This window comes from Strongylocentrotus purpuratus, unplaced genomic scaffold (assembly GCF_000002235.5).
Source record: "Strongylocentrotus purpuratus isolate Spur 01 unplaced genomic scaffold, Spur_5.0 spur5_contig_816, whole genome shotgun sequence".
Lineage (NCBI taxonomy): Eukaryota > Metazoa > Echinodermata > Echinoidea > Camarodonta > Strongylocentrotidae > Strongylocentrotus > Strongylocentrotus purpuratus.
The window spans coordinates 2,227,922-2,245,474 of NW_022145520.1; the positions used below are offsets into that span (position 1 = coordinate 2,227,922).

General features: G+C 33.0%; 1 protein-coding gene across 1 annotated transcript; it reads left to right on the plus strand.

The window, feature by feature from the left end:
• The first annotated feature begins 655 nt into the window (after positions 1-655).
• LOC105436970 lies at positions 656-11,281 on the plus strand. The gene is made up of 9 exons (XM_030979066.1): positions 656-683; positions 1,101-1,394; positions 3,414-3,671; positions 4,151-4,486; positions 4,863-5,080; positions 6,615-6,768; positions 9,954-9,987; positions 10,549-10,847; positions 11,271-11,281. Exons 1-9 carry the CDS (start codon positions 656-658, stop codon positions 11,279-11,281), a joined length of 1,632 nt encoding a protein of 543 aa, XP_030834926.1.
• Positions 11,282-17,553: the final 6,272 nt, after the last annotated feature.

Sequence of the window (17,553 nt, forward strand, 5' to 3'; positions counted from 1 at the left end):
AAAAACCTATCTCACGTGATAAGACGAGATAAGGTGGAGTCATCTTTATACTCACTAATAGCTAGGGTATAGGAGAAAACTTATGTAGTATATACACACAACTTAAAGAGAAGGTTGAGTTCTGGGAAGAGGTGAAAAATAATTTGTGAGCGTTATCATTCTTATTATGCAAGTGTGGAAGAACATCAGATAAGACATGTTCCCTGAAAAGCATGGCTCTTCAAATGCCTTTATATTCTAAATATGTCATGTAACTCGTAAAACTCGGGGGATAGGTTTTTTACGCCACGTGTTCGTGTAGTCCCATATACATCTTTCTGTGTACAGTGTTTGTAACTTTACCAAGACTTGGCCAAATTTCTTATCATTTTGATGATTCTGGAACCTTGCAATACACACAAATTCTTATATGCTAGATGATGATCAACCTTTTCTCGTCGATTTCACACCGTTTCTTTCACAATGCAATCGCATGACCAGAACTCAACTTCATCTTTAAAGCTAAAGCCTTAACTTTCATTACTGATAGGACTGTCATGAAAGACACACTGTTTAATATTTATATATTTTACTTTCAGACGAAAGCTTGTGTATGATCTCTTCAGCGACTCCTGATGAAATATCCACACCAAGCGAGCCTATAGAGCCTGAAAATATGGATATCATTGAAACATCAGATACAGGTAGATAACAGAATGATAACATCATATGATTGGGACAATGCTAGCATTATACACATACCTTTTGTATAACACAATTCCAGTGGGCAAGATAAATGAAATGAAATGATTGATTTTTTATTTCTCATGCAAAACATAATACAAAAATAATTATATCACAACAAATATGTAATGAAACGACAAACATAGCGGAAATAGCACGAGAAAAGAGGATCTAACTTGAAGCAGAGCTTGTTGAAGTGTTAGTTCCTCAGATGCAAATTTTACAATAAAACATGGACAAAGTATGCTTACAGATCAACAAATAGACAACATGCAGCCAGGAAATATCAAAAATATCAATATCAAATATCACATTTAGAGATTAGAAAATTGATGCACTTCTTAGATGATTTTTTTCATCGTTTGATTTTGATGTAGAGCGAGAGGAAAATCATGATGACCTTGACCAATGTGGGGGTACACCAAACACAGAAGAGCTGTGCCGCGTCGCTCTATCAGTGAAAAGTCTGCCATTAGCATGTTCACTTGGGAGAGCCCTCCGTGTTAATGATGACCTCATTGTTGGATTCATCGATCTACCCAGTTCGTCATTACTCTATAAGATCGCACGACAGCTCGTAGACAGTTGGTGGAATGGTTTGAAAAAGGAAGAAAAAGAACATAAGCTTGCTAAGCTTCTCTCGGAGTTTAACATCCAAGATGTCAAAACAGGTTCGTTGGAACTACAACGCTGAGTTCAATCATAATCGTGTTGATAAGGAAATATCATTTTTACCTGTAAAAGAAAGTTTCAACTTCAAAATTTCATTTTATTTCTTTTTCACATTCCATTTTCCCCATTTACTTGCGTTAAATAATAAGGATGTACAGAAGTACAGAAGTTTTCAGTAGGTAAAGATTTGTATCAATATGTATCTACAAATCAAGGACATTATTATTATTATTTTTTATTTTTTTTTGGACCCTCCAACAGGCCATTTATTGAAAATCAATCTCAAGATAACATATTTGAACACATGTTCTAATGAATATCATACAATATTTCATAATAAGATATACATAACGAATATCAACCATAATACTGTATATACAGAACATACATGTAGATAAAGGAAAGAAAAACAAAAATTAAATAATAATGCAACATCATGACTGAAAATGATGTGGGAAATTCAATATACTCCTATTAAAGGATCAAAATCCTCTCAAAATTTATCCATTTTTTATCGAATTTGTCAGTTTTGTTAGCAAATATACTAACTTGCCTCTCATTTGTGTAACTATTCTTGATATATTGTTTTATTGTCCGAAAGGACGGTACAGACTTTTGTATTCGAGAAAAATATAACTGTTGTTTAGTCCAAATTATTATACAGTTTAAAGCATCATTTCTTTTTTCAATGAAACCTAACAAAACATGTATTAAGGACAGTTTTATTCTACAGCGTGTTACAATAGTTAACCAGTCAGTCAAACGACTCCAAATCAATTTGGTCACGTTACAGGAGAAAAAAAAGTGTACCATATCTTCTTCTTCTCTTCCACAAAGGGAACAGTTCTTATTTAAAATTATGTTAATTTTCACAAGATCTTTATTCAAATATAGTATCTTATTCAAAAGTCTGTACTGAAAGTACCGAACTGTTGTATGCGTTGTACAGCGAAACATAACCCTGAAATAATATTGCATATATTTATCATCAAATAATACACCATCTGCATGCCATTTATTACATAATTTATTCAAATGTTCATCCTTTTCTTTTTACATAATTTGATAAATATGTCTACATCCTTTTTCATCTTTCAACAAGCATGAAATATATGCAGGGCACAATGGTCCATTTACCTTCATATTACAACTTTCCAATTGGGACTTGTATTTGCATTTAATTATTTGACAGAGTGCATAATAATGAAGAAACTGTATTTTGATTGAAAACTTTTTTTCACACTCTTCTCTTGCTAAGATGTGTCCTTGATCATCTAATAAATCGTTTAAAAATTGAATACCTTTATCACACCATTCTTTTAAAAATATACCCTTTCCTCCAATTTTAATCTCAGAATTATACCAAATAGAAATAGCTTTCCAAAAAGGAGTAGTAGTACATTGAACCTGGCGGACAAAATAAGCTAGTATTTGGAAAAGTTCTTTCCAAAAACAATTTCTTAGCATAAATGATAATTTAGTGAAATATATATCACCTTTACCCCATTCCAATGATGATAGTGGACGTAAGAAAGCGTACATTAAATGGGTAACGTCTTCACATGAGTTCAACAATATTCTTCTAATCCAGGTCAGTTTCAAAGCTCTAGAAAATTGTACAACATCAACCATTTTCAATCCACCATTTTCGTAAGAACAAACCATCTGTTTTCTGCTAATCTTATCAGGTTTCCCTTTCCAAATAAATTTAAAAAAAGAAACATTTATTGCTTTTAAAAGATGTTCAGAAGGGTTAGGAATGGACATAAATAAATGGTTAAATTGCGAGACTAGCAGTGATTTCAACAAGACCACGCGACCAAAAACAGAAATGTTACGTTTCGACCAAGATATCATTTGCCTTTTGACATTATTTTTGGTTTCTTTACTTGTCCCTATATTCATCAATGTTTTACAGTTTTTTTTTTCTTCATTATTTCAGACGGCGTCAATGTCCTCATTCATCACCATCATTATGCTATGACCATTAACTTAACCTTGACTTATGCATTTGTCAGTGTCCACAGGCCTTGACGAAATTTCAAAAGCCATTGGATCCAAGACAAACCTACTAGACTTGTGTCATCGCCTGAGTGTGAAACCTTCTGACATCTTGCAGATCATGAGCACATCTTTGACCTTCCCGCCTCACATGATTGGCCGTAGTGCTTTGAAGATGCTTAAAGAGTGGGTACATCAAGGTGGGACTAGGGAGAGGCTTCTGAAAGTTGCTCAGGCTTTTCGCTTCAACGACGCAGCAATCAAGATAGCAGAAGGTAATGCCATTTCACAACTCCACAGTGTTTCATATTACACTGACTGGTGTAGGCCTACTTGATCAGTTAGGGAAAACATATCAAAGATTCACCATGTTTACTTACGATTGTCTGGCTATAGGAGAAACCAACATGCCCCCTTTAAAAAAATATCATAAATTTGGAGGGAGCTTGTGCACTTGTAACTTTTTTTAAGAAATAGAAATCATCAACGGTGTTGCTAGATAAACACGAAATTGAAAGGAAACAATCCGGTTACCAGTTAACTTTCATAACTTAGAATCACGTTATGCCACTAAATATTACACCTTGTTTCCCAATCGCTTTACAGTAAAAACACTCAAAAGGACTGCTTTTGAAAAAGCTATGAACAAAATTTTTTTTTTAAAGTATTTTTTAACATAAATAAACTGCAGTTTATTTTTTGTCATGTTCATATGGCGATTATCGATGGCTTTTTACCTTCTTATCCTTCTAAGGCATGAAATGCCAACCAAGCTATATGCCTTTCATCTCGCATGGCATCATCGATCACAAGGGTGGAGAACTGACCCTCGATGAACTTGGTATTGCCGTATCTATCCCTGAAGGAGCTATACCAAAAGGGATGAGATCAGTCGTGACTCTTCGCGTTCCAACCCATGATACTCCTAGGATTCCTGTTCGGAAGGGTGAGGTAGTCATCACTCCAGTCATAGAAGGTTCTCTGACACAACAACTGCTCAAGCCTGCAACAGTGGTACTACCACACTGTATCATTCGCCATGAACGTAAAGACGACCCTTCTGTTATATTGTACACAAAAACAGAACCAGGTACATATAATATTTGTTCTTGTTCTGTTAACAAAAATACACCATCACTTGAAATGTAAAACAATTTGACAAATGAGGAGAATAACTGATTTCAAATCACATATAAAATATTCTTCTCGTCATGAGAATCCATTTTGAGAATGATAAACTGATGAGAGATATTATTTAATAACTAATCAATAATAAACAAAAATAATACCATTATGTCATATGAATCAACTCGCTGAACAATAATTGAATCAAGTCAAATCAGAACATGATTATGAGCTGAGTCGAAATCAATTCTCGCTCGACTAATAGTCATTGTTTTATAAGCCTATGTAATCAGGAAGTAAGTTTAATCTACATTTTTTTCTTCATTTTTCTTAATTCAAAGGAAAATTCGGTCGTATGAAGCTGACACCGCCCGCGTCACACATTTTGAAAGATGAGATCAAGTTTCATACACGTCATCTTCAAGTCTGGGCTCTGTCATCGACCGATCTTCAAGGACTCCAGTTGAGATGTGCAGTCTTCCAGCCTGTCTCCATGAGCCCTGCAGAGAAATCAACTCTACGTGTGTACATACTTCACCCATACAGGAACTACATAGAGGTAGTTATATCATATAATCTATATCCATCTTTAGCGGACAACATTCAATAATCTGATAATTAAAAGATGATCTTTCAAGCTATTTAAGTTATGGAAGGCCTATGGTAACACTTTAACATTCACCGAGCAACGTCAGCTTAGAATTTCTTTCAGATTAAAATTTTCAGGGCATAATTTTTAAAAAAGCAAGGAAGGAAAGGGAGAGGAAGTGATGAGTCTTTGGGAGGGAGCAAAGTTAGGAGGGAGAATGAGTGGGAAAGAAAGTAGGAGGAGGGATGGGACAGATAACAAAAAACGACGGGAAAGAGGGAAGGATATGGGGTTAAGGGAAGTAAGAAGGATGTATGAGGAAGGGTAGGTCCATGGTTCGAGGGATGTACGGATGAAGAAGTTAAATACAACCATGAGGAATGAGATGGGATTAAAGCAAAGATAGAAAAGTTTGAAGATGAGGGGGGGGGGGGGTAGAGTAGAGGGAAGGGGTGTTACGCTAAATATTCAGGTTTAGTGCAGTGCATTAAGCTACTTGATCACGTGGATATTAGAAAATTAAACCATAAATGTGAAACAGATATGTCACATATTTTGGGACCGAACTATTCATTAATAATACTAATCTTTTGACTGGGTTTTTATGATTTCTTTTCTACCATTCAATCGTTAAATAAAAACAAATCTAAATGAGATGTATATATACGTGTAAATAAAGGTTATTGATAGGCCTTTTTTTAAGGCCGCCAAAGATGACGTTAATCATCTGCATGAAATTTATTCATTTTGCAATATCTGGATTTGAGTTTTATTTGTCCAATTCCAGGATTTAACTAGGAAGGAAAAGAGTTCTTCTGTGCCCTACTGCCAAGTCCTGAAGGAACTCAGATTCTCTATAGAGTCAACAGCAAAGGATCTAAAGATTTTGTTCCACGACGGGACAAAAAGTAGCCAAAGAATGGTAAATATGCACGATTTTTAACCCCCCCCCCCCCACTCACTGTTATTAAGGGTACGCGTATGCATGTTCCCTCTCTTTGAAAATGAAAACACCCCCCTAAGTCTGGTGTGTAAAGTCAATACGGGCCGATATTGTGTGTGTGTATGACGAGCCGGACTTCGTTGCGTTAAAAGTACCCCTTTATCGGAGATTTCGGGAACATGAATGCGGTCCCTCCATTCCAGGAATGTAAAATCAGCATTTCGTATCGAAAACGGACTATTAACACTCAGATTACGTGTAGTGTGTGGAATCTCTTGATCATTTTCCCCGAATCATGCTAACAATTATGTGTATACCCTGCCGGTGCCCATCGAGAAGTTTGACCGCATTTCAACTGTATACGCGACCGCGTATCTGATGGATGTAAAACTGGCTAATTGATTTCATTTATTTATCATAACATATATTTACATAAATATATCATGTTAATTTTCATCATCATCATTATTATTATATCATTATTAATGTTGTTGTGGTTGCGATTGTTGTTAATGTTATAAATATTATCATTATTATTAATATTATTTTTCTGCAACCAAGGTACCCATCAAAAGTATACTAAGTGGAAAGTGCAGCCCTCTGAACTTCGAGCTTCAGTTCTCTCCTGAAGAGAAAGGAAAGAAGAACGTCCATATCGACATACTGCAAGGATCAGCAACACGTGCAGAAAAAGAATATAGCATTTCAATAGAAGGTAAGCCTATATTATCAGCAAGTAGGATAGTTTGTCTATTTCACTTCATCTGTTGTAGCCAGGTACTTCAAAGACCTTACATAAAGATTCACGTAATAAGTGACCTCAAAGACTGTACTTTACATGAGTCATTTCTGTAACAAGTGACCTCAAAGACTGTACATTTGTCTTTTTTTTTTTATAACAAGTGACCTTAAAGACTATACGTTTGTCTTTTTGTTTTCGTAACAAGTGACTTCAAGGACTGTACATCAGTCATTTTTTTCCTTCAAAACAAGTGACCTCAAGGACTGTACATTAGTCATTTTTCGTAACAAGTGACTTCAAGGACTGTACATCAGTCATTTTTTTCCTTCAAAACAAGTGACCTCAAGGACTGTACATTAGTCATTTTTCGTAGGAAGTGACCTCAAGGACTGTACATTAGTGTGTTTTTTTAATAGCAAGTGGCCTCGAAGACTGTACACTAGTCCTTTTTTTTTTATTTTTTATAACAAGTGACCTCAAAGACTGTACATTAGTCCTTTAAAAAAAAATAACAAGTGACCTCAAAGACTGTACACTAGTTATTTTTCGTAGAAAGTGACCTCAAAGACTGTACATCATTTTTAATTTTTTTTATAACAAGTGACCTCAAAGATTGTACACCAATCCCTTTTCATAACAAGTGACCTTAAAGACTGTACATTAGTCATTTTTTTTTAATAACAAGTGACCTCAACGACTGAACATTAGTCATTTTTTTTAATAACAAGTGACCTCAACGACTGTACATTAGTAATTTTTCGTAACAAGTGACCTCAAGGACTGTACATCAGTCATTTTTTCCCCTTCAAAACAAGTGACCTCAAAGACTGTACATTAGTCATTTTTTTAATAACAAGTGACCTCAACGACTGTACATTAGTCATTTTTTTTAATAACAAGTGACCTCAACGACTGTACATTAGTAATTTTTCGTAACAAGTGACCTCAAGGACTGTACATTAGTGTATTTTTTTAATAGCAAGTGGCCTCGAAGACTGTACACTAGTCGTTTTTTTTTTTTTTATATTAAGTGACCTCAAAGACTGTACATTAGTCCTTTAAAAAAAAAATAACAAGTGACCTCAAAGGATGTACACTAGTCATTTTTCGTAGGAAGTGACCTCAAAGACTGTACATCATTTTTTAATTTTTTTATAACAAGTGACCTCAAAGATTGTACACCAATCCCTTTTTATAACAAGTGACCTCAAAGACTGTACACTAGTCCTTTTTTTTTTTTTACAACAAGTGACCTCAAAGACTGTAAATTTGTCAATGTTTATAACAAGTGACCTCAAGGACTGTACATAAGTCCTTATTTTTATAACAAATGACCTCAAAGACTGTACATTATTATTTTTTTTTTAATAACAAGTGACCTCAAAGACTGTACATTTTTCATTTTTTGTAACAAGTGACCGCAAGGACTGTACATTAATAGTCATACTTGTTATAACTAGTGACCTCAAGGACTGTACATTAGTGTATTTTTTTAATAGCAAGTGGCCTCGAAGACTGTACACTAGTCCTTTTTTTTTTTTATATTAAGTGACCTCAAAGACTGTACATTAGTCCTTTAAAAAAAAAATAACAAGTGACCTCAAAGGATGTACACTAGTCATTTTTCGTAGGAAGTGACCTCAAAGACTGTACATCATTTTTTAATTTTTTTATAACAAGTGACCTCAAAGATTGTACACCAATCCCTTTTTATAACAAGTGACCTCAAAGACTGTACACTAGTCCTTTTTTTTTTTTACAACAAGTGACCTCAAAGACTGTAAATTTGTCAATGTTTATAACAAGTGACCTCAAGGACTGTACATAAGTCCTTATTTTTATAACAAATGACCTCAAAGACTGTACATTAGTTTTTTTTTTTTAATAACAAGTGACCTCAAAGACTGTACATTTTTCATTTTTTGTAACAAGTGACCGCAAGGACTGTACATTAATAGTCATACTTGTTATAACTAGTGACCTCAAGGACTGTACATTAGTGTGTTTTTTTAATAGCAAGTGGCCTCGAAGACTGTACACTAGTCCTTTTTTTTAATAACAATTAACCTTAAAGACTGTACATTAGTCCTTTAAAAAAAAATAACAAGTGACCTCAAAGACTGTAGATGAGTCATTTTTTGTAACAAGTGACCTCAAGGACTGTACATCAGTCATTTTTTGTTATAACAAATGACCTGAAGGACTGTACATTAGTCATTTTTCGTAACAAGTGACCTCAAGAACTGTACATTAGTTGTTTTTTTTAATAACAAGTGGCCTCGAAGACTGTACACTAGTCATTTTGTTATAACAAGTGACCTCAAAGACTGTACATTAGTCCTTTTTATTTATTTATAACAAGTGACCTCAAAGACTGTACATTAGACATTTTTTGTTATAACAAGTGACCTCAAGGACTGTACATCAGACATTTTTTTTGTTATAACAAATGACCTTAAGGACTGTACATTAGTAATTTTTTATAACAAGTGACCTCAAAGACTGTACATAAGTCCTTTAAAAAAAAAATAACAAGTGACCTCAAAGACTGTACATGAGTCATTTTTTGTTATAACAAGTGACCTAAAAGACCCTACCTAAGTTATTCCTGTAGCTATCTACCTCAACTACTCCACAGTAGTTATTTTTGTAAGTATACGTGTAGCTACTTCAAAGAAAAAATACAAATTTTCATTCCTGTAACTTTAATGTATATTTGTTTGTTTCCCCATTCACAATAAAAATTACTTGGATGAGGTTTAAAGCATTTGTGTCAGATCCATGTTTAACGTTAGCGCATACTAAATGCCCTTTTTTGAGGATGTGTGGAAAGAGATGGAGAATTATGATGCAAAATACAATACATGTCACTTCCCTAGTTTAAGTCATTAAAAGATTTAGCTGTGGGGTAGACCTGTTTGGATATAAAATTTGTTTTTAACCAAAACAAATCTTCTCGTATCTTCCTCCCCCTCCCCTGGAACGGGGACATTGTATTTTGTGACACTCTTCAAACCTTAGAAACAAAACCATTGAGTTATGATTATTTTCTCTCTTTACACATCCTTTATACGAAATATACAGTAATTCAGAATACTGGAAAACAAAAACAAATAAACGCTTAGTCATATTGTATTTCTTTATTGCGTTTGGTGCAGATGAACCGGATTATGCTGTCGATCACACCGATTCGTAAGTAAACGAATCTTATCATCCATGAATGTATATCGACCATTCTTGTAATAATGCGTATTAGGTGAAATTTGAGTCATGTATATCATAAAATACCACATATCAAACTTTGAATCAAAATCATGGCATAGAACAAATTCATAACGATTTCTGACAGGGGACATGTGACCAGGCATTTATCATTCCTAACGAGTACCCATCACTATAGAGTTATAATTAATTGTAATTGTAATTGGTATGGCTACTGGTCGAAAACAAGCTTTTAATGATTATAATACTCCTCGTTTATACAGCGCTTAATATTCATCGACAATGTCTCTCATTTTATTTAGTCGACTCTTGGTCTTCAGATAAACGCTGTTTATCAAAGGAGAAGGATTCCTGTCAACATCTTACAAAGGAATGTACCAAACCTCCATCAACTAGTATTTTATTTATTAATTTTTTTTTGTTGCAAGTTTTTCCTATATAATGAGTAACAGATGGACACGATTGCGCTATACATTTCGATATCTTCAAATATGATTTCCGGCCAAATGTTATGAATTTACTTTTCTGCAGGCAAGGTCGGTTGCAGTATGTATCCAACCATCTTCTCGAGATCCTGACAGATGTGATCTTGATCACTTCACTAAAGGACTTAAAGTTCCTTGGCTACCAGCTTGGCTTCTCTTATTCAGTTGTAGAGAAACACCTCAACCACCCACACTCGTCATTTGATAGTGCCTCAAGGTCAGGCTTTGGTGAGATGCTCCGTGACTGGAGACGGAGGGTTCGACCTAGTGAGCAGGTAGATGAACTTCATCTAGCATTACAAGATGCTGGGTTAGGCCATGCTGCTGAGGTCATCCTACCTGAACGTAAGTACCATTATTATCCTCTATCCCACTTTGTAAAACTGCAGTGTTTAATATTTCCCTGACATGTTGCAGAGTTCGGAACAATGACATATTTTCGATCTCCCTTTTACTAAGCCATAAACACAGGCACTAAGAAAAGCTTTTCACTTTTATTATACTGCGAACTTGACCGAAGCGATCTGGTATGTGCTCGAACTATTTTAAATACTGCCCAATTAGTGTTAGGTGCCCATTAAATACACATTGAAAGAATCATAATGACTTGGGAAAACAAACTGTTCCTATATTGTAAGCACCCAGCAAGGATGCAACCTGGGACCTCTCATAATCATGACAGTCCAGAGTCATCAATCTACCACAGTGCTTCCACGTATATCAATGAATGGGGACGTTAATTTAATCCCGGTTCCTTTTTTGTAAGAGCAGCAGCATAGAATGCCTTGTTCTGTTATCGCCCACATTGAATCGCCCATACTCGAATTATTGTATTGTAATTTATATTTACTCTTAAAATAAACTATCATTGAGTAGCAGCTCCCATTTGTTTTCCCTTTTTCCCATTTCCTGTGTGCATTACCAGTGAGTACCAGTTCAAGGAGGCACTTTGAACAAGTCAGAAAAGCATGGGAGTCAAAGAAGTAGGCAATCCTGTCATTGGAATGTTTATCATCATCTCACGACGAAGAAGGATCCATTAAATGTATGCATTCAGCTGAGAAGACCACGTCTTCAGAAACATGTATTCTAAGTCTACATGATTCTCAGCCTAAATCTCAAAGTTGCTTTTTCTTCCCTAGCCAATGGTGATGGGAGTCATGTAGGTAACCTACATATGAGAACGATTTGTTCTTAATTATATTAAATGATTAAAGGGAAATCTAACCTAGTAAACTAAACAAAAATAAAGCAGAAAAATTAGAAAAGTAGATTAGTGAAAGTTTGAAGTAAATCGGACAGAAAATGAGTAAGTTATGAATATTTACGTATAAGCACTTCAAATTTGCTACAAAGTGCTCTCGAAATGCCCTCATATTTGGGAGGTGCCAGCAGCAACAAAATTAAAAAATTGACTAAATATTGAAGCCAGATAATTATGTGCGCAGTGTTAACACTTTCTGAATAATTGAGTACATTTTAAATCATTTCGATTTGATAAAAATCCTTATAATTTAAAGCGTTTTTGATACACCCTACACTCCCAAACAGTCCCAATAATCTCATGACAGTTTTCTTTTCAATGCAATGACCAGTACTCATGCCTCTTCAAGATGTATCAAATTTGGTTTAGTTGTCGTATTGGCTGCAATTATATGTTCTTTGTGACAAGCCTGTGTGGAAAGCGTTTCAGTTTTATCGCCACAATAATTATGTGCCTAGTATAACAACTATAGAAATTATGTTTTTGATATTCATGTTGCATGAAAAATGTGTCAGTTAACTTGCTAAAATTATCATAAGACAATTGATAACCCCAATACATTTCCCATAATGTAAGCTTGTTTCAGTTCTATTAGTACAATTGCTATATACATGGGGTAATTACTGTAGTAAATATGAGAGTTGTTATAATGTGTGTGTGGAAACTGTTTCACTTATATTGCAACAATACTAATAAGCATGTGCTAATGATTTATACAGAAGATATTTTCTTTATTGCATGTTGTATGAATATTGTTTCATTATGTTGCTGCAATAATCAAATACTCTATGGCGCTCTGCTTTTAGCAGGATATTATGAAAACCACACCATTCTTTTCTTTTTTTAAGCTCTTTTCTTCATCTCTTGGTATGTATTATTTGCTTTGATACCATCAAATATTATCATTTTTCCCTTTCCCTTCGTCTTTTCCCTTCCATCCTTCCCTGAATGATTTTTCTCAGCAGTCTATCATGCCTTGGGATATGCACAATTAATTTATTCTGTCTCTCCTACCATGTTGTTACTAATTTCAGCCCCCCCCCCCCACTTTTTGTAAACTTGATCATTTTGTCACCCTATCCAACAAACTTATCTTTGCCATCTTCCTCCACAGTGGAATTTCAAAAGTCTCAAAGATGTTGATACATCTGCTGTTTTCAGAGTCCATGCATCCGGTCCAAAGAGCAGTACACTCAAAAACATATGCATATGATAATAAATGGAGAAAATATTTTCTTTATTTTATAGTTGTATATGAAATGTGTTTCAGTTTTGTTGTTACAATATCATACAGATGATCATTATATCAGGAGATATTTCCTTCATTGTAAGGTTTTATGAATACTGTTGCTACAATAATCCTATACATGATACAGTAATCACAGTACCTTTATATTTTTGTACTGTAATGTTGTATGAATGCTATTTTAGTTCTATTGCTACAATAATCCTATATAATTTGTTTATGTGATAATAATTACAGAAAATATTTCTCTTTACGATAAGGTTGTATAAATACTGTTTCAGTTCTATTGCTAGAATAATCATGTACATACATGTAGGATAATATTTGCAGAAGACGTTTTATTTATTGCATGAATACTGTTCAAGTTCTATTCCTACAATAATAGTACACATACATTGATAAAAACAATGGATATGTGGCTCATCATAAATAGACTTGAAACTGTTCAATTGGTATTGCTAGGAAAATCATGTTAATGAGACAATGATTACAAATCAAATTAAGTTTTTTTATGAGGCTGTACAATTAGCGTTTGTATTGTTAAAATCGTCATGTACATAAGACAATAATTACAGAAGATGTTTCATTCATTGCAAGGTTTTATGAAGACCGTTCATTTGTTTTATCTTTTACTACAATGATCGTATACACTAGGTAATAACTAAGATGAATATTTGCATTATTATAATGTTGTATGAAAACGGTTATAGTTGTATGGCTACAACAATCATGTATATAATGAAGCGTAATAATTTTCAGAGGATATTTTGAAATTGTTGCCGTTCTATTGCTACAATAATCATATACATATAATAATAGTTACAGAAGACCGTTTCTTTATTGCAAGGTTTTATGATGTCTGTTCATTTGTTTTACTACAATAATCATGTACACTATGTAATCACTGAAATGAATATCTACGTTATTATGAGGTTGTATATATGAAAACTGTTCTCGTTGTATGGCTACAACAATCATGTATATAAGGTAGCTTAATAATTTCAGAGGATATTTTCTTTATTGCAAGGTCACTTTTGTTTGAAAATGTTGCTGATCTATTCCTACAATGATCGTATACTTGGGATACTAATTTAGTAATTACAGAATAAATGTTTTAGGTGTGTGAATACTGTTTTAGCTCTATTGCTACGATAAATATTGCTACAGAAGATATTTTCTTTGTTGCAAGGTTGTATGAGGACTGTTCATTTGTTTTAATACTATGATCATGTACTCTATATAATCACTGAAATGAATATCTGCGTTATCATTATGAGGCTGAATGAAAATGGTTTTCGTTGTATGGCTCCAAACAATCATGTATATAATGTAGCTTAATAATTTCAGAGGATATTTTCTTTATTGCAAGGTTGTTTGAAAATGTTGCTGTACTGTTGCCACAATAATCATATACATATATGATAGTAATTACAGAATACATTTTGTTGTTGGATGAATATTGTTTCTGTGTTTTTGTCGTACAATGATAATGAAAATAAGGTAATTCATACAATAAATAGATGCTTCATTCTAAGGTGGTTTGAAAACTGTTCAGTTTGTATTGCTAGAATAATGTAAATATGATAATAATTACATACCGAATTGTCTTAACTATATAAGGCTAAATGACTAGTGTTTAATTTGTATTGCTACAATTGTCATGTACATAAGACAATAATAGCAGAATATATGTTATTAATTGCAAGGTTTTATGAAGACTGTTGGTTTGTTTTACTACGATGATCATTTATATAACTGAAATGAATATAGGCGTTTATATATTAAGGTTGTATGAAAACTATTATAGTTGTATGGCTACATATAATGAAGCTTAATAATTTCAGAAAATATTTTGAAATATTTGTCGTTCTGTTGCTACAATAATCATCATGATAATAATTACAGAAGTTTTTATGATTACTGTTCATTTGTTTTACTACAATGATCATGTACTCTATATAATCATTTAAATGAATATCTGCGTTATCATTATGAGGCTGAATGAAAACGGATCTCGTTGTATGGCTACAACAATCATGTTTATAAGGTAGCTTACTAATTTCAGAGGATATTTTCTGTATTGCAAGGTTGTTTGAAATCTTTTGCTGTTCTGTTGCTACAATAATAATATACATATGGTAATATTTACAGAAGATGTTTTCTTAATTGCAAGGTTTTATGATGACTAATCATTAGTTTTACTACAATTGTCATGTACACTATGTAATCACTGAAATGAATAACCGCGTTATTATGAGGCTGTATATATGAAAACGGTTCTCGTTGTATGGCTACAAACAATCATGTATATAAGGTAGCTTAATAATTTCAGGTTACGTTTTCCTTATTGCAGGGCTGTTTAAAATGTTTTGCTGTTCTGTTGCTATATTAATCATATACATATATGATAATAATTACAGAATACATTTTGTTGTTGGATGAATATTGTTTCTGTTTTTTTCTTTCTACAATGATAATGAACATAAGGTAATTCATACAATAAATAGATGCTTCATCCTAAGGTGGTTTGAAAACTGTTCGATTTGTATTGCTAGAAGAATCATGTAAATAAGACAATAATTACAGACCAAATTGTCTTTACTTTGAGGCTAAATGATTATTGTTTAATTTGTATTGCTACGATTGTCAGGTACATAAGACAATAATAGCAGAAGATATTTTATTAATTGCAAGGTCTTGTGAAGACTGTTCATTCGTTTTACTACAATGATCATTTATATAACTGAAATGAATCTAGGCGTTAATTTAGAAGTATGAAAACGATTATAGTTGTATGGCATACATAATAATGAAGCTTATTAATTCAGAGAATATTTTGAAATCTTTGCCGTTCTGTTGCTACAATAATCTCATACATATGATAAAAATTACAGAAGATATTTTCTTCATTGCAAGGTTTTATGATGTCTGTTCCTTTGTTTTACTACAATAATCATGTATATGTAATCACTTAAATGAATATCTGCGTTATCATTATGAGGCTGTATGAAAACAGTTCTCGTTGTATGGCTACAACAATCATGTATATAAGGTAGCTTAATAATTTCAGAGGATATTTTCTTTATTGCAAGGTTGTTTGAAAATGTTGCTGTTCTGTTCCTACAATAATCATATACATGGGATACTTAATTACAGAATATATTTTGTAGTCGTTGTATGAATACTGTTTTAGCTCTATTGCTACAATAATCATATACATATGATAATAATTACAGAAGATATTTTCTTCGTTGCAAGGTTGTATGAGGACTGCTCCTTTCTCTTATTACAATGATCATGCACAGTGGATAATAACAGAATTGAATATATGCGTTAGTATAAGCTTTATATGAAAACGTTAGTAGTTCTATTGCTGCTATGATCATGTATATTGGGTAACAAATTCAGTAAAATTTGCTTTACTATCATGACTATAAAGTTTGTTTAAACATTATGATTTTAGTTGTATTACTACAACGATCATTTACATGATACAATAATAGCAGCGGACAATTTTGTTAATGTAAATATTACTACAAATTGTATGTATACGAATAAATGTTAAATTGTGTGGTATAAGCAAACATTGATTTGTGACCTTTCGTTTTCATTTTATATAGGCGAAAAATATTATAGAAGAAACGCTACTTGAAGATGACTGCTCATAAAATGTTATCAAAATAGGACAAAGTAGCTTTAGTCCTTGAACTAGGCATTAATGCCATTATGTGCTTTCCCATATTGCCACATGTGTGTGCACTGTTTTCAAACTGTATGCAGTTTTCAGGAAGATTGCATATCGTTATGATTTGTATATATATTCTTTTCATTGCAAAAGTTTGTAAAAGTTTATATGATCCTTTTTTATTTTATTCTACAAAAAGAATTGATATTAGTAAATATTTTATATACTTTCCAATTTCTTGTATTTAAAGGTAATACAAAGTTTTGGGAATATTTCATCAGGATTGGATCATGAAATTTAAAATTTGCATTACTATTGTGAATACATGTCTTTACTGTCGATTTTGTCATTGTTCTAATTATAATATGTACAACAGTACTAAAGCCAATCGTATAATCCTCTATAAATACATTTGAAGAAAATAAAAAAATATTTCTAAATGTAAAAAATAATCATCCCGATGTCTTGAGAGCATTGCGGTGATGCCGGGTTACGAACGAGAAATATTGTGAAAATGATGTTGCATCTCGCGAATCTTTATATCAGCCCCAATTAGGTAGCAACATTTTTTGTTGGATAGTTTGCCTTTGTGTCGTTGAGGTTTCTGTTTCGTTTTATGTACTCTACATGTTCCTATATTGATGACTGTGTTTTGCTTTGGTTGTAATAATAGCGATATTCATTTTTATTGAATGTAATATGTGACCATAATTATGTACAGAGTCTTATCACAATTTTTTCTTTGTTTTCTTGAGTTGTATTTTGTTTTGTTTCTATCTAGCTTGATTAAGTTCGGTTTTCTTTTGTTTGATAATAATGCTATCCTATCATGCTACAATTTATTTCAGTCAATTAT